The 27423-nt window shown below is 47.7% G+C and overlaps 1 protein-coding gene across 1 annotated transcript in view; it reads right to left on the minus strand.

The window, feature by feature from the left end:
- The window catches only part of DNAI1 (dynein axonemal intermediate chain 1), a 151634-nt gene that overhangs the window by 4599 nt on the left and 119612 nt on the right, over positions 1-27423 (minus strand). Inside the window, exon 19 of the mRNA XM_065662725.1 lies at positions 25011-25196. Within this exon, the coding sequence (XP_065518797.1) occupies positions 25011-25196 (186 nt within the window). The remainder of the gene's footprint in view (positions 1-25010; positions 25197-27423) is intronic.

Consider the following 27423-nt stretch of genomic DNA (forward strand, 5'->3'; position numbering starts at 1 on the left):
CAGGGTATGGCCTCCTCCATTAACAAACACACTGATGATGGGTCTGGTGAATTCAGTAAATGCAAGCAAAGAAGAGACTTCCCTGAAGCATTTCTGTTAGGAAATTGAAGGAAAAAGACAGGAAACCCCAACTCTTTCATCGACACAGCAAACTTTTCCCCACCTGCTCCCTGGGCCTCTGACCAAACGTGCACCAATAGGGGTATGATATGACCTGCTGTGATATGAAGCTGGAGTTCCACTGAGGTGGGGATGATGCCTGTGCCAGGACCACATCTGGGCTCCTAAGAAGCCCATTTACATGCAGCAGCAATGTGCTTATCAACCACAGAGAGCCTCGAGTCACTCTCACAGCCTGATTTGACAGCGTTGCTCCTGGCCCGTAGAAGGATTAGCTGACAGACTGGAGATAAGGATTTAGGCTTATTCTGCTACTGTTTGGAAATAAATGACGCAGGAAATGTTCTCCTTGCAGGGAATGAAACCAGCAGAAACACCCTGGGGATGACTGGGTCATTCAGGCGTCAGCAGCCACACAGGATCGTTGGCCTCAAAGATGCTCATCCCTCCACCTTCAACTAAAACGCTTCAGGTCAGGCACCTCTCCTTGCTCCAGCTCATGTATCTGAGTCAGAGATCTCTGCTAGCACCTACACTGGACTATGCCAAGGCACAGCAGGGCAGACATGTCCCATGGCCTCAAGTGATTTGCCATTGCTTGCTGGGAGGCACCAGTGAAGCCACTGGAACCAGCAAAGACACAGCACTGTGGCTCAGCAGCACCCATCTGCCGGTAAGGGCATGGGAGCAAACGTCAGTGATGTCCAACATGCAGGAGGAGGGCAGGGTTCACCTGTGTCTAAATGGCAGGTACCTGCCTGCAGCATACCACAGGGCTGGCTGGCTTACAGACAACCATGGGAGGGGAAAGGGATCATCTGATGGCATGGACAGGCTCTGCAGCAGCAGAGAGATAGCAGCAAGGTCAGGCCCTTATCCATGGCCATAAGGGAGGACAGTCATCATCTGTCTCTGTGTCTGCTCTGCTGGAGGCTGGCTGGGACCCCACACTCTTGCTCATCCCCCTCGCAGCGCTCTCTGGCCAAGCAAAAGCTGTGCACACAGAAGCTAAACTCCTCCCCGTGGGTTTCAGCAGCCTCAGGCAAAGCTGTGGAGGAGTTTGACTTCTGCTTTCATGCTGATAGGTCTCGTGGTGCAATCTCTACTGGCCCTCAGCAAGGAGCTCAAGAAAAATGAAGTAGTGTGCCTCCAAAGCACGTTGTGCTAACAGCGTTTAATGAAGCATTGACAGAGCCCTCTGAAAGCACTTGCTGGCTAGCCTGATCTAGCTGTACACCCTGGCTGAGCACGGGAAGCTGCTCAATCCATAGCCCATCTCACAATGACTGCAGTGTGGAGCATGGCCTCACCAGCTGTGTGCACAGGGCAGCATGAAGAGGGTGCTGTGGGCACCATAAGGCACAGGACAGACAAGGCCAGGCTCACTTAAGGACAAAGAAAGGTTTAGCACTGAGCGCTTCTGCTCAGGCTACTGACAAAGTGATTTCGCTTCCAACTACACTGAAAGTTCCCTGCCCTTACTAATTTCAGAGCCATGAGTAATGTCTCTTACACACCCCTAATTTAGGCACCTAAATATGGCCATAGTAGGACTACATTTAGCAGCCATGCATGAAAACTTTAGTGAAAGAGTCCAAACTTCAGTGCAGACAGGGCCCATGAACTCAGAGGAACTTCAGCTCCTCTGAACTGGGCATTACAGTTATTTGTCAATGCCTGACATTATCCCAGTACCAGCTCCAGAAACCCACCAAACCCATTTCAACCAGTTGGTCTTCTGCCTTTTCCATATGTGACACTTCCGGTTCAAAACAGGGATGTGTCCATGATCCTCAGGTCATGTATCATCAATCTCTAAGTAAAGGACAAATTTTAAAGTTATCCAAAGACATTCTGGTCTGAAACGGGCCACATGAGCAAATAGCCTTAACTGCCCTACACAGATGGTGTGATTAGGAAGCATCAGCAACAGGCTCCCCGCTCCTTCAGGAGGTCACACGGGGTTTTGCCAGCCCTGGGGACAGTTTGGCCGCACTCTAACTGTGAGCAGTGTGTGTGTGTGTCTGTGTGTACGTGTGTGAGAGATGGAGAACAGCTTTGCCTTTGGGCACCATTACCCTCAGTCACTGAGACAAGCCAACAACAGCCGCCTCAAACGGAGCAGCCTGGTGAGATGACAAACTCCTCACAAGGTGCATGGAGTGTCAGTCCACAGATCTGTGTGCTCAGTGTGCAAGCTAATTACCCTTTTAGACCCACAGAGGCTTTGTAAAAGGGCTGGGGTGCAGTAACAAGCCCCAGAGCTTTTGCCTTCAGCCCACAGAGTCTTGGTGGTGTAAACCACTGTTAGGCTAAGAACAGAGGGATGGGATACCCCTTCCTTCACTTCACTGTGATACAGGCAGTGCATCCTCCACTGCCCTCCAACCCTAGATTCACCCCTACGAGGTTCACACTTTCTGCAGTACCATTAGGCTCTTCTGGATGGATTAGATTAGGTCTTAGCCCCATTCAGTGGGAAACCCCATTGCCCAAAGCTTGTCCACATGCCACATGTTATAATGGCATTGGATGCTAAGGCTGGTGGGGATTATTAGTGCCCAAAGTTTTAGCTGTGGGATCTCTCAGACCTAAGTGGTGGGAAGGAAGTAAGCAAGAAGTGGGTTTTGGTTGAGATTGTCCATACAAACCACTAGAGAGGCAATACCTTGGCTTCTAGCTTGACTTCAAGTATTGCCACAATTCCCATGAACTGGCCCAGCCATCAAGCCTCAAGGCATCCTAAACAGTTATAAAGTTGCCCAGCTTCCCTGGCTCTTGTGTCCACCACATCTGCAGCACCTCTCTACTCATGCTGGCAACCCTGCAGCAGGAGGCTTGGGCAGACACAGCACCCACAGGCACGTACATCAAACCCATCGAAAGGGGCAAAATCAAGGAGATGCTCTGCAATGCGCAGGGAAATGGCAGTCTAAGCTGCATCCCTCGATGCCAGCTGGCAGGTAGCACCATGAGCCACCCAGCAACATCTCCCTATTACTCAGCATCTCTTTTTCTTTCCTTAATTCAGCATTACTTTATCATTTTTGTGTGACAGCTCAGTAAGCAGTTGCTGATTAGAGTTTAATAAAACCAAACACGGATGTGAATATGCAGCTCCTGCAATACCTTGGGACTGCTGTTATCTCATAGGCATAGCATCTTATGAGAGATCATTTGCAGTTGTATAACCAGTATATTTTTAACCGTTGTAATGTTTACAATGCCTATTTCTTTGGCCACCACTGTTAATATATACATATACCCCTTGCAATCACCTTTTATCTGCCTTAAGAAAGTTCATCTGCTGCTTCTCTCCTAACATGGTACCTTCTTTAAAACTTTTTAATACGGCTCATAGGAATATTTTCATAGAAAACTATTCTTGTTTGCTACTAACATGAAAGTGTGTGAACATACTTCACTCTAGACAAATACAAGTACGCCAGAAAATTAATTTTGCTATAAATAGAAGTGAAAAGAAATGTCTTCACTCATAGATGCCCCATATTTAATAACATTAAATGTCAATGGCATGAAAGATGTATTACAACTGATACTGTTCAGTTTACTGAAAGAGCTCTGTCTGCCTTTTAATGTCAGCCCACAGCGTTCTCTCCCTTTCTGCATGGCTGCACTTGAACTCAGGGATGCTCCAGAAACAGCACGAGGTACTTCAACTGTGTGAGCGGTTGTGTCATCTCAACAACAACAGTCTTGTGTATAGTTTTCATTTGAAGCAGTGTCACATGGAGCAGGGCTGGGAAGGGTTAGTGCACTAATCCACCCTAGTCCATGGTGGGAGCAGCTACTTTTAAATTGCTTTTGACAGATGCTTGTTCAGCACTTGACCCACAATGTGCCCCAAGCAGCGGATTGTCATGCTCTGATCCCGTCACCTGCATGCCATTTCTTCTGAAACCCCTCCATGATGGTGCTGCCAACCCATCTCCTGATGACTGCTAGCATGTCCCTCCCATACCCAATGAAACCTTTTCCCTAAGCCTTTTGCTGCTGTCTTATAACCTCAGAGCACTGCCTTCCTGACCCTGTCAGCCCTGCAGCCTTTTAGGTGTGCGCATCTCGCTGCATCTCCCTGATTCCAGCCTCTCAGCTGGCCACATTGTCCTTGGTGTTTTCTTGCTCCCCACGTCCTTCCAGCCTGGTATCCCAAATTGGAGCTGAGGCCTTTGCACTGCTAAGCTGTGCAGCAGGGTTAGCTCACGTGTCCCTCTCACCCTTCTCTTGCCTGTGCTCAACAGTACAACACCTCTGCTATGGCAGGGCACTGCTGGCAAGTGAGATCTTCTGCTCACCTCCTTGGTTGATTATTCCCACCTCATTTCACTCTCTTCCTATTTTTCCACCATCCTCACCACAATGCATCCTGTTTACTTCAGACTATGCCTCCCATTTGCCACGAATTAAACAACTTGCATGGCTTCTCTCCACCTGCTGCACAGGAAACAGCCAAGCAAATGATAAACACCACAAAAACACTCTCATGCCTGGAGAACAGATACACTATTAGTCTGGGCTATGTGGGACGTCACACTAAATCATATCAGTTACGACTGAGTTATGCTGCAGCATGTAAATCAGAGCTTTAACAGGGTCAGCAAGAAGCTGGACACAGGACATCCATGGAAATCTTGCTGCTCTTCCCAGAATCTGACCCTGTTACAGCTGCTGAGAAATCCCCTCCGGCCACACACACAGACATAGCTCAGCACTGCAGTGCCCTTTTGCCTGGGAGCTCCTGGTTAGCAGCTTTGCTGGTGTCCATCTTCTGAAGACGGGCTTGACACAGTGCTGCTTAGTGAACGATGCTCATCACTGTGTGTTGGGATGTCTCCTGTAAGTCCATATGGGTCTGAGTAAGAGCTGTGCAAAGAAGAGGATTTATCCTGGCCCGACTGCAAATGCAGGGCCCAAGGGTTGCCTATCAGCCAGACGCAGGCAGGATAAAACAATGCAGGAGAAAGCCAGTGACATGCTGGGAGGCAGGCTCAGGGAGTGCACCTCTGGGGCACAGGCATCCATGGAGGACCTCACTTCCTTCCACTGCCAGCAATGAGCAGATCTGCTCTGACCTGATCAACAGCCGCTCTGCATGAAGCAACACAGGGCAGACCCAAATATTGGCTCCTGACCTGCAGTGATGGGGTGGCAATGGGGCTAGAGTTAGGGATGCTTCTGGCCAACCAGCAGTACTAGATTCCACATGCATTGGTGACATGTCGCTACACATGTCTGACTCTGGCCCTGCTACCTAGGAGCATACGTATTATCCGCAGACAAAGATGAAGTGCAGTCTGACTAAAAAGCAGCTCTAGACCCTGTGTTAGGGTAAGCTCTCCAGGAAGAAGGCAGTCATTTTAATGACAATCCAGTCTTCAGATGCTGATCTGGCTCCAGCTCAAGTACTAAACTCCTTGACATCCTATTTAGAAAAGCATTAATAAAATCTAATTTCTTCATGCATATGTTGCTGTTTTAATTATAACAGAGGCAGAAGAGAGATATGAGCAGTAATCAATCTCTCTGATGCTAATAAACATCTTAAGAAAGAACTGACCATAGGAAAAGCCAATCCAACATTGTCTATGGAAACTATAAGAGGGATTTATTCCCAGTGATTGTTCATGCTGCCAACAGCACAGTCACAGTGTGGTAAGAGATGGCCTCCCTAAACTGCTCTTTGCTTTGAGTGACTGACCAGGATGCTGCATCTGAATTAATTTCACATGTTCACTGCTGTGCCTCTGTTGTACCAAAATGTAATTACTTCAGGGCCATAGACCAGTTAAACCCATCTGCTAAACAGGCTGCTAAAACTAATGGAGTCTCTTTGCAATGCAGTATTACGAAATAAAGGCAGGCTGGGAAGAAAACAATGTAGAAGTCATTTAAGGTCCTTAAGGTAAGCACTTCCCAAGGTAATCTCCCCATCACTCAGCAAGTCCCATCAGTACCACAGAGAGAACAAGGTTAACCAGCAGCTGACAGCTTCAACAAGACAGTGGCCAAGTTGGCAGAAACAACTATCAGACAATTAATTGCAGATTTAAGGACTAGATGGAACCCATTAGCAGAGATTAACTGAAGCTGATACACATGCCCAACACTAAGTGCTGAATTAACAGAATAACACTGGTACAAAGCCTGTCACCTTACTGAGTCTGAAAGCCTCAGCACACCAGCAAATATCCTTGCCCTGCTCTTTGTGCTGCTGGAGCTGGGACAGAGGAACATGGCTGGGACAATGCTGGGAGGCAAACAGCCAGCACTTGTCCTGAAGGGCCCTTGGAGGAGGTACCTCCTTGGTGGAGATGGTAGAGATTTTGCCACATCTGGATATTAATTCTGACTGTAGATTCCCCCAGTGTGGTCAGTTCACCGTATCAGAGGGGTCACTTCTGCCCAGACTCTTCTGTTTCCGTTCTGATCCGAGCCCATGTATGGATCCTCCTGGTATTGTCCTAATGTGAGGAGCTCCCTGAAACCCAGACATGCTGTCAGGCTGCAGGTCTGGGAGGAAGTAATAAAGACTGAACAAGAACCTGGTGACGTTTTGAGAGTCCTCAAGATGATGACTAAAATTGTCCTTCCTCATCAGCATGTAGGAGATGCTTAAACTGACCTAGAGGAATGGTGGAAGCAATTGTTTTACAAAGTGATGTTGCCTCACCCCTCCTTCTCCACTAAAACCATGTGGATTGCATGCACAAAGTGCTGTAGGATGCAGACACTACAAACGCCAGGACACGGTGTTTTCTCCAAGCACTCTGCTGATCATGCTCTTCCCTCTTCACTGCGGAGGAGTGCTCAGCATCATTTGAGAGCTGGGTGAGACACAGCCCAGCAGGGGATGAGCCCACTGCGCTGCTGCACGCCTGGCACTGAGCAAGTGCCTCGGCATCCAGAGCAATCCTGAAAAGAGATATTTTCACAGCTGGCAACCAAGCAGGAAACAAAAGGAAGACAGAAAGGGGCCACTTGTGCTCAGAAAATTAAATCCAAATTTAATTCCAGTAATAATACTTTCATTAACACTCTATTTGCCATAAAGACGAATAAAAATGCTAAGTGAGAGCTGAATCATTCCAAAGGTAAGAAGAAGCTATCTAGGAAAATAGTGCCAGCCTCTCCCTAGCCTGTAAAATCCTTAAAAAGCCTGGGTCACCATGAATGGTTATTGTTTGCAATTTAACCTCCCCAGCAATCATCTGTAAATGAGCCAGAAATCCAGCGAGAGCAGCAAAGAACCTGTAACAGAGGTGATTTATTCCAGTAAACCCTGATTTAACCACAGACAAATGCAACATTTCCTCTGTGACCATCTGGGGCTTGAATGCTGTTATGGTGAACATACGAGCCAAACTCACCTCGCTCCCCACAGAAATCACATCATGTTGCAGATATAGGATTGCTAAGCAGGTTGGGTTTATTGTTGTAAATCTGAGTCCTTCAACCACAAGAACTTTTTCCGGGCTCTGCACCAAAGCAGGATCAAGGACAGCTCAGACCAGCTGTTTTTTGGTATTTTGCAAAGGTCTTCAGTGAATTCACCTCCTTCTATGATGTCACAGAATCATAGAATTAAAGAATCCCAGACTGGTTTGGGTTGGAAGGGACCTTACAGCTCATCCAGTTCCAAACCCTGCCATGGGCAGGGACACCTTCCAGTGGAGCAGCTTGCTCCAAGCCCCTGTGTCCAACCTGGCCTTGAGCACTGCCAGGGATGGGGCAGCCACAGCTTCTTTGGGTAACCTGTTTAGGGCCGCAGCACCCACACAAGGAAGAACTTCCTAATGTCTCATCTCAATCTCCCCTATGTCAGTTTAAAGCCATTCCCTTTGTTCTGTCACCTCAGGCCCATGTAAAAAGCCCCTCTCCAGGTTTCTTGTCAGCCACTTTAGGCACTGGAGCTGCTCTACGGTCTCCCCAGAGCCTTCTCCTCTCCAGGCTGAACAAGCCCAATTCTCAGTCCAGATGTAAAGTCTTTCAAAGTCCTTGTGACCCCCTCTGCTACCAGGCCTGCTAAGGACTTCTGCTAGATCTCTGCTAAATACCCCAAGTAATCGATGGGAAATTTGAAATGCCAGTGAGGACAATGCCCACAATAAATCTGCAGACTGCTCTGAGCTATCTTCCCACTTATCCTACCGGTAACTGCTCGATTGATTTTTCAGCCCGTTATTCTTCCCACGTCTGGCCTAACCTTTGCAATCTCCTGGCTTAGCTCAGCCATGCACTTGTCATTGTGGATTGGCATCAAAAGTCTGAAGAAAGGCAAGTACACAACCACAGGAGATGATTCGCAGGAGAGACAGGTAAAGCCAAGGATGGCTACGGATGCTGAAGGTGAGAACCAAGCTTCACCCGTGTGTGATGCTATGGCATAAGAGTTGCTGTCAGTTTAGTAGTAGAAGCCTAAGTGTTTGGTATTTCCTGTCATACAATAGATAAAGCTTCAGCAGATTTTCTCCAGAAGGCTGTAACACAGGCAGGCAGCTCCAAGCCAGAATGTGCTAATTAAGAAACACTGTGTGAGGGTTAATGAAAGTCAGGAGGTAGGAGGAAGCGAAAAGGGTGAACCCCTCTCACCTCCTGTCCTAATGCTATATGGTGCCACTTAGTCACTGGAAAAAAGGCACTTTCTAGGGAAGAAAGAAATAAGATAAGGAGATGATGGCTGTGCTGGCTCAGTGCTTCTGTTCTCTGCCCCTGGTGATGAAAAACAGGCTGTAAAAAGTTTTCATTTTCAGCTAATGGATAATAAGGCTCCAGTTTCACCTGTGGGAAGAGGCAGAAGGTGTTTTAATGGCTGAACTGAGATATTGATAAACCAGACTGAGTCTAGCAGAGACTACCAAGATTGTTGGGGGCTGGAGAATTTGCACTGAGGAGACACTAAGGGTGCTGGGCTTGTTCAGTCTGGAGAAGAGATGGGTTTGGGTGATAAAACAGCGCCCAAGAGGAGGATATATCAAGGAGACAGAGATGGGCTCTTTACACAGGTGTGCAGCAGGAGAATGAGTTAAAACAGCCACAAACCGCAAAGGGGAAGGATTCAGTGTGACATAAGAGAGTTTTTCTCTACAGCAACAGTTAGGCACTGGAACAGGGCTCAAAAGAGGCTGTGAGATCTTCAGCCTTGAAGGCTCTTAAGACAAGCCTAAGCCCTGAAACAACCTTGTCTGACGTGAGGGCTGGCCCTGCTTTCAGCTGGAGGTTGAAATACAGACTCCCAACATGCCTTCCAGACTGAGTGTGCCTGTGACTCTCTGATCCCAGGATGTTCTTCCCTACCAAGTGTAAACTGAAGGATGAATTTTGCAGCTCTACCCTATTCTGTTGTGCTGTTTATTGCAGACAGCACTGCTAAGCAAGTACTCTCTTCACCATATATTGCTCATAGTGTTAGGACTGGTGCAGAGCAATCCAACCCTCAACAGGGCAATTCCCAGCCCCTGGGGAATACTGGCACACTGTAAGAGGGAATAAGCTCCCCAGGACCCTCCTCCCAGGGTACTGGAAGGCTCAGAAAGCTGTATGGATGGGTTTGAAAGTTGGTATTAGAGTGGTAAATGCTGGTAGTAGAGGGGTAAAGAGGGGAAGAAGGTCTCCCAGTGAAAAATGACAAGCAGGAAGCACTGGAGAAAACCCATGGAGAGCAGAATCCTGAGGCAGATGGCTAGAGGACCAAGGAGGAAGCTGGACTGAGTCTGCGAGAGCTGGCACCACAGGGGTCACAAAGTGAGCACTGTTTCCCTGTGCTTATTGGGAAGAGGGAAGCATGTGGGGCAAGTATATCTTCTCCCACCAGCATTATCTCAATGGCAGAAAAGGGATAACATTGATTTAATGTAGACTTATGCTTGCTGTTATTGTAACACATTGTTGTCTCTGAGTGTTTACAGTTATTTAACACATAAGCTAATAAATAAACCAGAATAAAGAGAACTGAAGAGTTCAGGAGTCTGTAAATCTCTTCCTATACAGCTACCTGGCTTGTTCCAAACTGGGATCACCTCTTCATAAAAGGCGTGAATCTCTTTCTGTGATGCTGCCTGTCAATCCTGTATAATTTCAAGAAGATCAAAAGCAGAAGCAGATTTAACATTGGGCCCAGAAATAACCACCATGGTTCACACAGACCCAGTCAGTAAACTCATCACACCAATGACTCCTCTTGAAGCTAAAGCACACCTTTCAATAAAAGACAAAGAGATTTGAACAGAAGGAGTTTGAGGGACACAGACAAGCTAGTGCCATGATAAATATGTCCTTGTCTGAGTTTGGTTAGCAGCCAAATCCCGTTTTATCTCTTTCTGCTAATGTAAAGAGCTTCCACCACTGTGAATCCCTTTGTATACAGGTGCTTTTAGGCTGAGATGAAGTTATGGCTTAATTTATTTGTAAGCTCCTAAAAAGCTCCTTGAAATTACATTTTCCAGAGCTCAGATAAACCCCCTTGCTCTTTAGTTTGCATTTTTGGTCAATGAATCACCTCCACTGAAATGTCAACCCTGGATGTGTCCACTGAAGCTGGTGATAGATTTGGTAACACTGCTTTCAAACACAGGACCCTGGTTTCACTCCTGAATCAACCCAGTGAGGCAGCCAGACCCCGTGTTTGATCAGTGTTTCAGTGATACACTGGGAGTTCATGCTTTCCTTTACAATATTCAAATCTCTTTAAGCATCTCCAGTTCCAGGATGCAGCCCCACAGCTGTGAGGGTGGTTGGCACGGGATTTATATCCACCCTGTGCTACCTTGCTTCTGGCTGGTAACAAAGCTCTGATGGGCTTTGTTAAAACAATACCATGGCACCAAGTCATCTGGGTTTGCTGCAGAGTCCACCTTGCTGCTGGTGATCTTTACTGAGCAGCAACACTCACACTTGACACAAGCAGTGCTATCAACAAGAGCTGGGTCACAAAAATACCCCACCAAACCTTGCCAGACTCATCTCCCTGCCTACAGTTACCTTGAAAGATCTGCTGGTCCCAGCTCCTTGCAGGTTTTGTGAAGTGCTTTTTCTTTTAAAGAAAAAGAAATTTAAAGTGAATCCATGAAGGTTTTGTGAAGTGCTTTTTCTTTTACACAGAGCTTTTATTTCTAAGACAGAGTCCATGTCGAACCATTCTTTCAGGCTATAAATAATACCCTGGTTCAGGTTTATCACAGGCTTGAGTCAAACATTTGCCAAGCAAGGCTGAAAGCACACAAAGTCGTGAGTGCACAGGGAGTGTGGCCATGTTTAAGAGGTCTCACACTCATAGACAAGCAATTCTCTCTGAAGCAGGGAAAACCAGCTTGATTGCAGTGTTTAAGTTTCCTCAAATTCCCTCAGCCACATCACACACTCTGTGGCACTTCTGCAGCACCTTTCAGCCCAGTGTGCCCAAGCCTCTCACTGACTTGGGGCTTATTCACTCACAGGGAGGAGCATGGGTTTCACTGCAGCCTGCAGAAAGCAAGAACTCTCACTGTGAAGCACTGTGAATCATGGGGGGGCATTGTGAAGCAGGGGGGGACAGTGAACCCCTGCCACTAACTCCAAGCTGGGTCAAGGGCAGGGACAGAGAGGAGGGGAGAAGCTGATTGCCTTGCTCTTGGGGAAACATGCTCAGTCTGTGACCGCAACTGTTATGACTGTTTCAGAGACAAGGGAACCAAGGGCTGGAGCTTTCTGGGCCAAGCCCTCTCTCTTTCTTCCTTTGCAGGGAGGCAGTGGTGGTGTTCCATTTTCTTCTTGCTCTTCTGAGTTACAGCTCAGACTAACCTTGACTCAAAATGAAGGTATGACTGCTCGAAGAAGACCTTGCCTACAGCACCAGGCTGTGAAAAATCATGCCTGGCAGCACATCCCTGGCTACGTGCAGGGTATAAACACCCTGAAGAGTGATATTTCCCTACACAGGCAAGGGGAAAGCAACCAGAGAGTTTCCCCTGTCACTGCAGAAGGATGACAGATCCCTCTGCAAGCCCTTACTCCCTACAGCTACATCAGGATCTTCATCCTCAAGACCTGCACTTGAGGCCTCTCCCCACTGCAGGAGCAGGACCCAGACCCCTCTCCTTCGCTGATGCTTTAGGCTGGGAAGCTGTGAAGCTGGGCTGAGTGAGATGGAATATCTACAGCACTGCCTTTGGCTCATGGCAGTGGATGAGCTGAGGTTTCTCAGGCTGGGCTTCCCTTATCCTTGTGCTGCGCAAGTTTCCCAGCCCCCAGGTTGCAGGAGCCATTTGGGCTGCAGTGTTTTTATAGCACAGTTTTTCTTCTTGAGCAAGCAGTAATTGAAACACAATCCATCAGCGTTTTGCTCTGCTGTGTTACAAACTCTAACTGTGCACAACCTGATGCACTCTTTTTTAATGACATAAAAGACACTAAATTATTGATTTCCTGCACTTCCACTGGATGCTGTTTGGTTGGCCAGGCCAGACAAAATGAGAACATTTGGCTTCCTTTTGCTGGCTTAGCAGGTTGCTTCAGTGCAGAGTCGAGCAGGAGGCCTAATCCTGGAGAGCGATGAGCACCCTCCAGTCTTACAGCTGCATTTGCAAAACTAGTTTCTGGACTTTCTGGTTTCAGTGCCTCCCTTTCTGACAGCAAGTCAATATAATCAGAAAGTCAGAGGAGGCAAAAAAGTAAGAAAGCAGAGACTGAGCAGTGCTCACATCCATGAAGCTCTGAGCTCTGCACTCATTGAAAGGCACTTTTCCCCCTTCCTGCAGTCCCAGGTCCTCAGGATACCGCAGCTGAGACCAGCAACTATGTGGGGAGACATATACTCTGAGCAAGGCATGGGTTAGCATGTACTCAGACAGCACAGGCTGGCAGGGAGACGCAATGCCTTTTATTAGCCCAACAAATATATATCTCGGGAATAAAAGGCAAGCTTTAAGGCACATGCACTTCTCATCCCAGGGATACTGGTTTACCTGATAAAGGGTGTAATCTCTGCTCACATGCTTTTGCTTGCTTACAGTGTTTGAGACCATCCTGGTCACAACATTTCAGCACCCTGGGAGGCAGCTATTTTCACATTGACTTGACCTAATGGCTTTAATCTGAAGCATTTACCTTGGGGAATTTCAGAGGATGGCAGGGATCAGAAAGCTGAAAAAGGTAAATGCAGTAACGAACCTAAAAGAATGACAGATCTCCAGTCTAACCTCACTTTTCAGAGAAGAGTGAAACAACCAACAACCTGTAAGTGCCTGTGAGGAGATGCATCACAGCTCACATTGATTTCATTTTGCAACAAGATACTAGACATTGTGGACAGGAAAGAAACAGAAGTCATTACTTTTAACCTCAGGGACACTTTCCCATTGCCTACCTGTGTGTTCCAATTCTCATGTGAGGCAAAAGATCTATCTAAAGCAGGTAGAAGCTGGTAAGACCCAGCTGAATAGCTGTAGCAGAGCTGTCAGCACAGAGTTGTGTGTGATGCTCACGGCTCCATGAACAATCTGGTCAGCATTTCTGTTAGTGCTTGGACACTGGGACAGATGGGAAGGCTTCAGGTGTCCAGGAAGGCAGGACCAGAATCTGAAATTACTTTGCTGGACCAGCGATGTGACCTGGAAAACCTGTACATGATTTAACAGGGACAAAAGCAAGATACTGCAAGTGAGCAGGGACAATTCCCTGCACAAATACAGGATTGTGGGGAGGAAGTGTTCTTCTATCAGGACTGGGGTTAGAGGGATAATCACCTGGATAGGACCTAGCACTCCTGTGATGCTGTGAAACAGTCTGCAGAGAAATGGGATCATCTTGGCAGTCCTGGGGTAATGGTTGGACTTGATGATGCTAGAGGTCTTTTCCAATCTGGTTGATTCTATGATCACAGCCAGGCAGGTAAAAGGATTCCTCTGCACCGGAGAGGGCAGCGAGAAACCTGCACCCATAGGACACCATGCAGCAAGGGCACAGCTCATGGGATCAGGGACAATGAGAAGATTTATGCTGCAGGTGGGAAACACAACACTGCTCAGGCAGGACAGGTCTCTCAGTGACCAGACCCCCATGGGGGGTTAGGAGCTCGGACACCCACACTGGGATCATAGCCAGCTCCCTGGTGGGACATGGCAGTAGGAAAGAGCAGGGGATATTTGCCCTGAGACGGCCTCACACAGTTGGCGCCTGGTATCTTGTGTCACAGAAACAGCCAGCGAATTGGAGCGTAACAGCTTCCCTCCTGGAGAACCCTCAAGCTGCTTTGACTGCAGCCGTCACTGCATCTCCCACAGCCAGCAGGACTGTAAGGCAGCCCCTCTTCTCTGCTGTGCAGGGCTCTTCTCTTCCTTTTCTCCACGGGATAAAAATAATCCTTTTGCGTCAGCTCCATCACCGTGAGCAGCAAGATATTTCATTCACCGGCAATCCCTTCCTTTCTCTCATTTAAACAATTCCCCATTGAGCCCGTCAAATTAATTTGAGCAAGGGCCATTTATTTGGCTTGCTTGCTGCTGCAGGTGTCTCCCTTTGTTTTCTTTCAGGGAATGCTGGTAGGTGGCATGAACGTGAGTTGGGGAAAGGCTTTGCAAAGACTGGGAGCAGGCGATGGTTTTGATCAGGGCATGCAAGGGTACACGGAAATTTGTAGCTTGATGCACCCAATATCAGGAAATACACAAGCAAAGTCTGCAAGTGAAGGGATTTTTACAGCAGTGCAATTGGGATGTGTTTTACAATGGCACAGACACAATCTCCCAGGCAGGGAGCTGCCCTCTGTGTCTCCTTCAGCAGCCTCAGCCCTTTCCAACCCAGGCTGACTGTTTGGGGAAGGCTGTGTCAGGCTCTGGCAGGGGCTCGGGAGGAGTTACAGGGATATGCCAAATCTCAAGCTGTTCCTCTGGCTCTCGTAGCCACATCTCTCCCTGCTTCACGTCATGACAAACTTCCTTCCTTTGTCACTGCAGTAAATATCACTGTGTTCTGCAGGGAGGGACTGCCCCAGGGTGCCCAGACAATGCCCAGGGACAAGGTATGTAATATCACAACCAAGGACAGTAAAAGCCCACTTTCTCTGAGCTCTGGACCATTGCCAGGTCCAGCAAGGCAACACAAAAACCATGACTAGGATGGGTCTCGCAAATGAAGACCAGTGTCCCATTTGCCATACCTGCTGAATGAGGACTCAAGTGTCCAGGACACTGCACAGCTGTGATATGGAGAGAACTGGTTAAACTTTTCCACCTAAATTGTATGACCAGCACAAATAGAAGTCAAACCAACACTCATGGAGGTGCAGAGCCAAGAGGAACCTGCTCACCTGCATCCCAGGGTTTTGTATGCTTTCTGGCCAGGACACCTGCAGAGCGCCTGCTTCTCCCTGCTCGTACCATGATCCTGCTCCTTGGCCTTTTCATATTGCTGCCACCTCTTCCCTCTGTCCCACACAGGGACCTGCTCTCTTATCCTTCCCTTCCCACTCCGTCTGCCAGCACAGACAGCTGAGGGGCAGCACAGGGCCAAGACAGGATTGCTGGGCTGAGGCTGTAACAGTGCACACATCACTGCTGTGTCTTCCTGTTGTCAGCAAGCATCTTTTGGTGTCACATTCCTAATTTTCACCAGTTTTCCAGTGACATGGCTGCCCCAGCTTGAAACTTTGGGTTCAGTAGCCTGTGACATCCAACTGTCTTCCTGTGACAGACAAGGTAGGAGAGTCTGCCAGGCACAGGGCCCTGGTGAGACACAGTTGTCCATCAGGACCCCAACATCATCTCCTCTCCTGATTGTATTGGACGTGTACCAACAGCACTCAGCAGGAGGGATGCACAGAGAAGAGAGGCTGTTGGAGAGCAGACACACAGCGTCTACAGACATCTCTCACAGCTCCCAGGGAGTTGCGTGTCCTCATCCCACTTCCACATGGAGAAGAACTGCATCTCATCCAAAGAGATGCAGAGGCCAGGTCCAGGACCAGTGCTGGGTGTCCCAGGCCCCAGCCACTGCTTTACACCACATCATCATGATGAGCCATCACCTTGCCCTTCAAACACGCCTTATGGGCTGAGTTAACAAGCTTTAGTCCTCACACCCTTATGGCAGAGACAGTGCTCAGGAATAGCTGCACTCACAAGAGCTCCTTGGGGCTCTCTGTCAAAATATCGGTTCGCCCTCAGATGACCTGGAAGATATGCATCCACGTTGCCTCCATCCACAGAGAGTCATGATCAGTTATGGCAGGGGGCTGAGCACCGGATAGCCTCTACAGGAGAGGCTGCAGGCTGGCCGACCTGCTCTCACACCCAGACACTGCTGGGAGAAGGAGTCTCCCAAAAAGTCTCCCTTGCTGGCTCTGCCAAAGGCATGCTTTGGAAACAGCCTGTTCCCCCAGGGGTCCCTTTGCCTTTGTACCGGGGCTGTTATTCAGGGAAAGAACTGGATCCCTCAATTTCCTGGAGGAGGTTGAAGTCATGTGCATGGAAATGAACTCGCAGAGGGCAGCTAAAGAAAGAAACAGGGAGGAAAGGCGAGCCAAGCTGCCCGCAAGCCTGGGCAGCGCCTCTCTTGCACATTATCCTGTGCCCACTTCTCTGTTGCCATGGCTTTTTGTGAAGGCACTGAGGAAAAGAGTCTCTGTCCCAAAGAGCAGCTGTTCAAACTGAACAGGCATATCCAGGCAATTGCAGATCTAACCAAAATCAGGTCTTTTGAAGCCACGAAGCAGGGCTCCTTATCATGCAGTGAAGGGCTCACTGGGCTGCAGAGGAGCAAAGCCCAATCTGCGGGAGCTTGCGGAGCTCTAGGATGGTGCACAGCAAGGCACAACCTGTTCATAGGGAAGAAGATGCAATGCCTGCAGATAAAATAGTTTGTGTAGGAACATAACTGTACCATGTTGGGGAAATACAAGGGAAAGAGTAAAATAAGACCTCACTAAAATAAGGCCAAATTCAGATCTCAGTTACTCTTAAAAATGCAGAGGACAGCAAATCCAATGGACACACACCAGATTTATGTCTAGAGAGGGGCATTCAGCTCCATGATTTGTCTAATGCTAGTGCTAGAAAAACAAGCATTTTTACTCCAAATCCCTAGAATTGCACATGAGGTGGTCTTGCATCACTTCCAAACATAGTCAACACTTTTTACTACACAGATCTTCAAAGAGGAAATTAGGAAGTCAAAGACAGTGCTCCTGACTCTGACAGTGCCACCCTGACACCACACAGCACCTCACAGGATGGGACTTGCACTTTAGAAATAATTTATAAGTACTACTGAATTTTCTTAAAATGGGACCTTTTCATGCTCCAAATGCCAATGTTTCCATTAAATGTACTAAACACACTTTATCCTGACCACAGGGATTTGACTTCAGCTTAAAATAACTTGTAAATACACTGATGTTGTTTCTCCACCAGCTGCCAAACAGAGTAGTTATAGGAAGTGATATTACACAGCAGAGGTAAGGTTGAAGACACGCAGCCAGGAACAGCGAAAAGGAATAATAACCCAGCTCTTTGACTTTGGGGTTCAGCAATCCTGCAGTTATATAGAGCTCTCCCTTCACATTGTCTGAAATAACTCAAAAGTTATTTCCCAAAAAATGAAGAAAACTGATTTAAAAAGAGAAGATTCAAGTCCTTCAGATCTACTGCTGGTTTGTTTGGGTTAGCTCTTCAAACAGTGCCAGTATCTAAGGTTGTCACATCTGTGTCTGGGATTCAGAACTCATTGTACATGTGATGTGATGCTCTTAGACATCAAGATTTATGCCACAAAGCCACTCTCCTGTGCACAATTGGTATATCCAGGCTCTCCAGATAAATATCCAAAGGCTTCAGTTCTGCCCAAGAAGGACATGAACCATCTCCTTTCCCAAGAAACAGGTTATCAGGTCCAAACAGTTCCCTCATTTTATCTCAGGCTATGCTAGACTGGGAGATATCCTGATGTGGGTCAATGGAGGAAAAAGGGATCCCAGGGGGCTGTGAAGGTCTTCCTGCTAATGGGTTTCCCAGCATAGTGGCAGGGCAGGAAAGCGTGGCAGGGAGGGAGCAGGCAGAAGGGGTAGTAAAGCCTGTTTTTTGCCAGTGCACATCAGTATTCTCTTCAGTATATGTTGATTTAGAGTCATGAGTCACAGATCTGCATAGCAAAATGGCCATAGGTCACAAGTAATGCTGCTCACACCCTGGCAAGCTGTATACAAGCCTCTTGCTGGCTTCAGCATGTGGTAGGACCAGCATGTCCCAACAGCAGGGACTGAAGGAGCAACCACCTCCAGCCCTTCCTGCTCCAAAGCAGGCTCAGGCGACCTGTCCCTGTAGATGTGTCTCTTACTCTTGTTGAAGGCCCCCAGCATGGGGTTTCCTTCCTGTACCAAGGAGTCAAAACCAGTGCGTATGTCTTTACAAGGCCTACACAAGCCACACAGAAAGCTGTGAATGGGCAGAAAAAGGGTTTCACGAGTCCCTGGATCAATGCCACAGGTGCTCAGCTCTTCCCCTAACAGCACAGAAAGCAGCTATCTGCAACCAGCCTAAATAACAGGGGAGGGACTGACAGGAAATCAAAAAGCATTTGCAAATCTCAAGAGGAAGCAAAGCCATGAAGCTGCAGGTCAGCATTTATGAGACCCAAGCTTATTTGTGTGTGCCTCCTTATCAAGGGGTCAAGATGCATCCGGAGGAGGCAGTCCTGATGTAAGCAAGGCACAGCAGTACTTGATGCCAAATTCCCCCAGCACTGCTTGTGCCTTGTGCTTTTGGGTCACTGTGCAATTAGCCAGCCCTGAAAGAGACACACGAACATTGGCCACTGCTCCAACAGCACACAAGTGACTGTGGGAATCTCAACAAGAGAGGAGCATTTGCATGAAAACAGAAAGACTGAGAATTACGCCACTAGAAGAGCACGACTCGAGCCATTTGGAGAGGAGAGGTGAGTGCTTTTTGCTCAGAAATGGGCAGCTGCTCTCAGAATTTCTCTCAGAATAATGTCATGTAAGAGCTGTTATAATAGAAAATTTAGGGATAAAATGTACTTCCCTCACTGCTAGACCACTCACCAGTCCATGGCTTATGTGACTTTAGAGAATATCTAATGTGTAGCTTCATTCTGTAAATACAGTCACATTTGCAGTGGGGTATGTCTGGATGTCTCCTCCTGGGACCGAAGGAGGGAGTTCATATTCCTGTGCCGGTTGGTTCATTCCTCACAGCCACTGAACACCTCCACAGATACAGGAAAATACTAAGAACAGAAACAGATTGTTCTGGTCCTGAAATCTTTCAAGTTTCTCCCTGTTACAGCAACACAAAGCTATAAAGCAGTGAGGTTCAGGATCAAGCATCTCACTGTCCGTTTACAACATCCTAGCTCTGGACCTCAGATGCATCCCACTGAGGCTGGAGATAGGGCAAAACCAGGGCCACTTACTGAGAAAGCATCATGTGCTGTGGGTGCTGCTGGAGAGTCTGAGGAGGAAGCAAGGAGATAGCAAAGCAGGCAGTGCCGGTGAGGGGGATAGGCTGAATAAGAGATTTCAGCCACTCTCCTACTGTCCCCCTAAAACTTCACCCTCTTCCACCAATCTTCCCCAAATTCCTCTCCCTCCTTCACCTCCTGAAAATCCCAACACCCTCCCACTGTCCATCACAGTCCCCCAGATCCTGACTAGTCCCTCCCGGACCCTGCCATCAGCTATGGTCAAACAGTTGAAGTGCTGCAGACAATAAAACTCAATGCCCCTTCCTTGGCTGGATCTGGCCAAGGGCAAATCCATCAGGGCTGCCAATAGGCACAGAGGCACAAGGAGTCCAGAGGTGACACTGGCTGGTGCGATAAGGCACAGAGGGAGCCCCACATGCATGCAGGAAGGCTCAGAGCTACCTCATACCCCTCACTTGTCCCCAGACCACAAGCTGCTCACAGCAAGCTTGTGCTGGACTCACAAATGCGTGCCTAGAGCTCCTGAGCTGTGCACAGCCGTGACACTGCATCCTGCAATGGGTGTGCAGCTGTGCTCCTCTTCCCAATCCTCTCATACCCAGCTAGACCCTGTCAGCCTGGATATACTGCCTAGGAAGGAACTCAGTTATCCCCAAGGGACAAGAAAGAGGTGACTTGCAGGTGAAGAAACCAGTAGCAGGGACAGAAACTGAGATAATCACCTTGGATAATCCAAGATAAATATCCAATACAAGCATCAGGCCAAGAAGCTGACTGCCTCCCTGGCTGTCAGCCTGGGTACTGGCCAAGAAATTGCCTTAGCCTCAGCAAATGTACTGTAACCTTTCTCTGACCTGCTTTCTTTCCCTCTCCCACTCGGATGTGGTCTCCCAGCATTTCTAAAAACTCCTCACACTCTTCTTTACTGCTTACTTTTGGCATTGACAGGGGTTGTGCCAGGCTATTTCAGCAGTTTTTTAACAACAAACCAAAGCCCACAAGCAGCTACATTCCTCTGACTGTGATGACAAAATGCTTTAATTTCTTCCAACCCCCAAACGAAACCCGGAAGGCTTACTAATTAAACATCTCTGCCCCAAACTGATTCTTCTTACAGCAATGCTTCCCTCGGGTGAACTCAACCACAAGGTCGTTATAAATTAGGAACAATACTTTATTAGTTAAACAATTCCTGCCTGACAACCACTGCAGTTTTAAAGGAGCACTTGGAGTCCAAAAGTGGCTTGGACAACAGCAGAGAGCCACTTGTTCCTACTGCTGCATCTTAAAATACTGCAAGCATTTCTGTCCCAGCTCGGAGCAGAAGGACTCAACCCAGTTTCACCTTTCACCAGGTTTCCTTGCGCAGGACAATAGCTGTTGCCATGAGCTTTCTGCTCAAACAGGGCTTGCTGCTCAGGGAGGTGGGTGCTTAGCAGTTGGGTGGTATGTTCCAAGAGGACTCACACAATACAGAGACAACAGCAATAGGCATGGAAAACCTCCATCAGGATCATACCTCGTGGAAATGAATACAACTCAGTGCTTTGGGGCGAGGGGATGTCTCTGTCCCCAGAGACTTCAGCCTATGGGGCTAGAGAGGTCTCCAGGACCCAAATCACCAGGGCAAAGACACAACAATTCCCACTGTGCTTGGCACGAGCACAGGGACCTCTATACCCACTGTGTGAGGTGCCCCTGCTCATGGCAGGGGGTTGGAACTGGATGATCTTAAGGTCCTTTCCAACCCAAACCATTCTATGATTCTACAGTTCTGTGTGCCCTTGGCAGAAGGGCCTGATAAATGGTAGCGACCCTGTGCCCAGCTTCCCCTCAACAACGAATTCACCTTTTCCTATGTGCCACTAAGCGATTTAGAAGCCAAAACTCATAGGGAGTTTTAGGCATTTTTGAAGCTTTTACTGTATGTCTTTATGAAAGTCTATTCTGAAAACGCCACATGAGTGCTTTTGAGAAAGTTCTGCCCCTTGGCATATTTGTTCTACCAAGTGTTCATAAACGCGGCTGTGCTAACACTGCTGACAGCAAAACTCGGGTATTAAATAACACTTCTTAAAGATCCCAGAGTGTTTTACAAACATGAATTAATTAAGCTGCAGATCAACCCTGCAAATTATTTATAGAGCTCTTGAACCTCAGCTCCTCACTCAAGGATCTGAATAGAGGAATGAAACAAGGTCTGATGCAAGAGTCCTTACCCTCGCTATTTCAACTTTTCCATCACAAAACAGAATAAACTCAGAAAGGCTGAAATCCCACTGGAATGAAGTTAGCTTAGTCTCTTGTGGTGGGCCTCATCTTGGAAGCCCAGCTACAGCTAAGCAATCCACAGAACATGGAGCAGGCAGAACCACGTCTATTTTAAGGGAAAGAAGGGGGTTTGGAATAACATGTGGCTATTAACAGCTCTCTCAAAAGCGGGTGATTAGTGCGCTGGTCATACCTGCCAAAAGCAGCTACCCCAGTGGTGTGGGAAGCTGGTGGAGAAGCTTCACAGGTAAACTCCTGTGTGCAACAGAGGGGTAGTGGGACCTGGATGAGCCCCTGGCTGCCCTGTCCTGTTGGCACCCTGAGTTCTGTCAGACCTCAGCAAAAGGCATCTTCCCACCTCCAAAGGAATTGATGGAAATGACCAGGCAGCTGAGCTTGCAGGTGCTGAGCTTGCAGGTGCTGGGGTTGGTACGAAGGCCCCAGCCTCTAGAGGCACTGAACATGATGTGTTCTCCTGAGTGCTGGGCAGGTTCTCCCACAGGGCTCTGTGGGGATCAAATGCTGGAGAGAACAGACTGAGGTACCTGGGTACAAACCCAGGCACAGACAGGTTTCTCTACCGACAGAGATGGGTGGGATGCCAGGACTCCTCTGAGCAGTTCTGGACCCTTCCCACTTACAAAAATCTACGGATATTCTGAAACTGTTAACTTGGCTCTGGAGACTTGCAGAAAACAGGGAGACTTGTAGAGAGCAGGAAGAACAGCTTATAGCTGAAGGGAGCCTATAAGAATATTGGGGAGGGACTCTTCATTAGGGACTGTAGTGGTAGGAAATGGGTTAACAGGTTAAAACTTTAAGGGAAGTTTAGATTGAACATGAGGAGGAAGATCTTTCCTGTTAGAGTGGTGAGGCACTGGAATGGGTTGCTCAGGGAGGTTGTGAACGCTGCATCCCTGGCAGTGTTCAAGGCCAGGCTGGACTGTGCCTTTGGTGATACGGTTTAGTGGGAGGTGTTCCTGCCCATGGCAGGGTAATTGCAACTTGATGAACTTAAGGTCCTTTCCAACCCAAACCATTCTATGACTCTAAGTGAAGTCATTTTACAGAGGAAAGCTGGCTGCACAGGGTAAGGGTTTAAAGATCATGCTGTCTTGATCTTCAGAGGAGCTAGGATCAATATTCTGGAAGAACATCTGACAGTAATACACAGCTGGAGGCTTGTTGATAACTACGGACAAAGGCTGCTGCTGGCATAGGAAGCAGGTGGACAGGATGAGGCAGTCGATGGCACTGCCTGTTCTTCCAGGACTTGGCCTCCCTCTGTTACAGCACCCTGTTGCGGCAGCTGAACCTTTTCACCATAGAGTCCTGGACACCATTGTTTGGTGCAGCAGATGCCACATCAGCTACAAAAGATGGGCTCAGAGACCCAAGCTCACTTGTCCACTTGTGTCACAGAAAGGCCACTGGACTGGCTGGGCCAGATCTGCCACTTTGCCACTGCACTGCATGTTACTTGTTTTGAATTCTCATCTCTTCCAGTGAAGAGCTGGCTACAGCCAGGGCACCTGTACACATCACCAGCCATGCCTTAACATCCCTCCTTCTCCACATGTGAGGGAAACATTTAGTTCAGTGTCCCCTCAAACCTAACCAAGCAAAGAGAAGACAGATAGCTTAATAACATCAGAGTAGCAAGTCCATTTTCATCCCATCTATATGTTGCCTAGGACATGGTACCTATTGGTTTAAAGTCAGCAATAAGTGATTGAGCCATTCCCAAACTCAGTTTAAACTGCTTTGTCAACAAGATGCAATTAGCCTCTGAGGAAAGTTGGCAAAGGGAAATGACAACATTGGTACCTGCACAGAGGGTTGCTGCTGGCCACAAGGAGTGGAAGGAGACATTCAAATTCATTCTGACCCACAGTGCAGTATTGCTGGGTGCTGCACAGCCTGCAGCTGGGGCATGGAGGAGAGCAGCCACATTCATGTGTGTGTGACCCATCTCCACTGCTGAACCCAAGGTCCATGGCAGACATGGTGCTTCTCCATGCCCAGGAAGGACTCATTAAGCAACCAGGAAATGTGTCCTGAGCCAAGCTAATGACAGCCCTGAGAGCTCAGATGGTCTTAGGCTGTGGTTTTGAAAGAAACAGAACAGTGTGAAGCATATGAGACATCCTCCTCCACAGCTCTCGTGCCGAGCCCCAAACAGTCAGCCACACTTCTGTGTTTTCTGTGCCTTTCAGCACATGGAAGTTTTAAAGTTCCAGTGGTTTCCAGCTTAAGAAACGTCTTAAAAATCACACAGAAGACTCTGGAGTGACACTAAGTTGATTAGTTCCTGGCCAAAGACCTTGCTTGACACAGTGGGTTAGTAGAGTATTAAAACCTTTGGGGGTATATAAATAAAAGATGATAATTTTGAAAGATTGCTTTCTTGGATCAGTGCTAAAAAGCCTGTAACTGAAATAGCTCCACTAAACAAGAGGATATGAGAATTACATGGGCTCAGAGAGGACAGTGCATTTACAGCCATTTAGCTCATAGCTGGATGAAGCCCAAAAAGAAAGTCTAGTAAAGGATCCATGTGGGAGAGGTCATCATCCTTCACAACTGGCCCACATGGCTGGGTTGGAAAAGGGGCTTCTGTAAGTCACAGAGGCACATGCTGTCGCTTGAGACAACGATCCCAAGTCCCCTCACAAATCAAATATAGTGCTTGCTCTTTTACAGGAGAGATGCCATGGTGGTCAGGGGACAGGCTCTCGTGATCGAGGAGTGCAAGAAGACAGGTAGCATGGCCTCTATGGGAAGACTCGGGAAGGAGCTGGGACCTCCTTTACCTGGTTTCAATGAGTTTTGCAAATAAAACTGAAAGATCAGAAAAGATGTGAGCTTTGGGAAAAAAAACGAACCTCTGCAGAGCTTCTGGGCTTGTGCAGATCATGGTGAGAAAGAACGCACAGACAGTAAACCGCTTCCCACTAGTCTCCACTCCTGTCCAGGAGCAAACTGAGCCTTACTCATAAAGGAACAGAGGCAAGGATCCAACTTCCCAGACATTGTACCCAAAAGGCTTGAGGTAATATTAAGCACCTTGCTAGAGAGTGCAACTTTGCCAATATCATTGCAAAGAAGGAGAGGGGACAGTGATAAGGCATGAAGAGACCTGCTGTGGTTTGTACCTCCATTAAAAGAGTGCAAGTTATCCTTACCTTGGGCATCTTCCGCAGATTGGGAGACAGCTTCAAGCAGATAACGTGGCCCCGTTGATCTCCAATGATGATAACAGGGTAGACAGGGTTAAACTGGACATGGGTTATTTTATTCTTCTTCTTGGTCACCACTAGCTGCGTGCAGAGTGCTTCATACTTATTAATACTCAGATCAAACACATGGGCCTGGGGAAAAAAAGGCAAAGAACACAAAAGGGATTAATCTGGCAAGAATAACCTCTGTTGAAACAAGAGAGAAAAGGTCCCATGAAAAGGCAGCCTTAGCACACAATTACTATCTGCAGTCATGACCTTCATCCTCTTTTAAGTAACCAGTGTGCAGAAGCTGCCTGATGCTTTTCAGGGCCTGTCCCCCACCTGCAGGGACTCATGGAGTAAAAGACAGTTCCCTGCTGTGGATGCAAGCTCTTGCCAAGACCCTTGGTAAGGCTCCAGTTGATTTGGACGGGAGAAGGATCAGAGCCAGCACTGCTAACCCCACAGGACTTAATCTCCCTTCTCAGTGCTGCAAATAATGAGACAACCAGGTGTTAATTCAGGGTCTAACAGAGATTGATGCACAAAGCAGGGACTGCTGTCAGAAATACTTACTACCCCTTATAGTAGAGCCTTCCAAAATGTCCAGCTTAATAATAACATTAAAGACTCAAACCAATAATTAATAGGGAAGTGATGGGAACATGGACAGTATGGTTAAGGATGTGCCTTGGGGTAAAGCCAGGGAAACACAGGCAAAGCACGGGACAGCCTGGTGCTGGCAACCCGCTCTAGTCCAGCTGCTTTGGATGCTATGCACACAGGTCCTTCTCCCACAGCATTAAGAGAAGTGCCAGGTGAAAACCGGCCAAAGAGGAAACATGAGGATGAAGGGAAACACTCAGGTGGGTTTCCGACTGGCACAGACCACAGACCTACTGTAGTGATACATCAGTGACACAGGCCTGCCCCATCACCAGCTGCACAGTAATGCATGTTTCATTGTGAACCCAGAGTAAACAGCAGTAGTTACTCAAGAAAACGTGTTCATGTAACATTATCTCCCAACAACTGCAGTTAGTTCCCGTCATTGATACAGCCTGTAAAGGCTAATAAAACATGACATCCTTCTCTTTCCTGGTGCTGAAGTGAGCAGTCTCCAGCATGCAGGACTCCCACCTTGAATCCATTGTGGAGACTTCCAGCCTTATGTTTCTTTTCTCTTTCCTCTCTTCAGAAGAACTAAGGAAGGGATTATTTCATGCTAACAAGTAAGTGGGAATACAGGGAAAATCGGGACTGAAGTACTTGCATACCTCCTGCCAGCTGTGTCTTGTTTACCAGCACTTAGAAAACAGATGAGACATTTCAACATTGTGCCACGTTCACAATTTGAATCTAGGAATTATGTGAAATTGTGTTACCCCATAAAAGCTTATTCCAGAGAATATGGAAGGTTTCGCATCAAATCAGTACACGTACTCTCCCAGCACAGACCAACGAGCTGGTGAATTTTATCTGAATTCATGTATAGCAAAGGGCTGTGCAATGTGCAAAAACGTGTCCCAGGCAGTCTCACGAGCTGCTGTGTCTTCACAGGACTCAACACCTAGCAATTTGTAGTGTTGCTGGTCCTGGGCAGAAGAACCATGAAAAGCTTTTATAGATGCAGAAAACAAGATGAGGAAGACTCCCTGCAGACTGAAGTAAAATAAGGCTTTTGTAGATGGGGAAAAGCTTGAAAAGTGGAGAGGGCTCTCAGACATATTTTGAAGAAATCCATGGCAATATAACTCAAGAAGGGAACCCAAAGCATCAGCCACAGATGAGGATCTGCACTTTGAAGAGTTCTGCCCCAATCAACAGAAGCATGGGTAGAAAAAAAAAGCTTTCAATGTTATCTTCTCAATCTATCAGATGCCAGCATTAAATTCTGCATCTAGACCTGGCACTTGAGGTCCCACAGTTCAGCCAAGACAATCCCATCTAGGCATAAATAAAGGTAGCTGTCCTGGCTTGTACTTTATGCCTGCTGTCTTACCATCTCTGAGAAGGACAAGATGTCTTCCAAGCATATCAGCCCTCTATGACCCACACTCACTGGAGATTTAATTGCTTGCCTTCAGAAAATACATTTTCATTTATTTAAGGGCAGGATTAACAACCATCCTCCCTGCAATGGCACAAGCTTGATGCTTAGTAACCTAAGAGCCTGTGAAGTGCCCACCACTTGAGTAGGCATCAATTGATGTAGGAGGAAAATACCCAGCATGGAATAAGTGGTCAGGTTTCTTTTCAGCAGCCACTGAAGTCTATCTGTAAGGCTGTCAATGTATCACACCAGCACACCCTACCCAGCACTGCAGTGGAGAAAGATGGCATGTCTGAAGGCCAAAGGCTCAGTGCTGGAGCACTG

The sequence above is a fragment of the Lathamus discolor genome, chromosome Z, assembly GCF_037157495.1.
Source record: "Lathamus discolor isolate bLatDis1 chromosome Z, bLatDis1.hap1, whole genome shotgun sequence".
Taxonomy (NCBI): domain Eukaryota; kingdom Metazoa; phylum Chordata; class Aves; order Psittaciformes; family Psittacidae; genus Lathamus; species Lathamus discolor.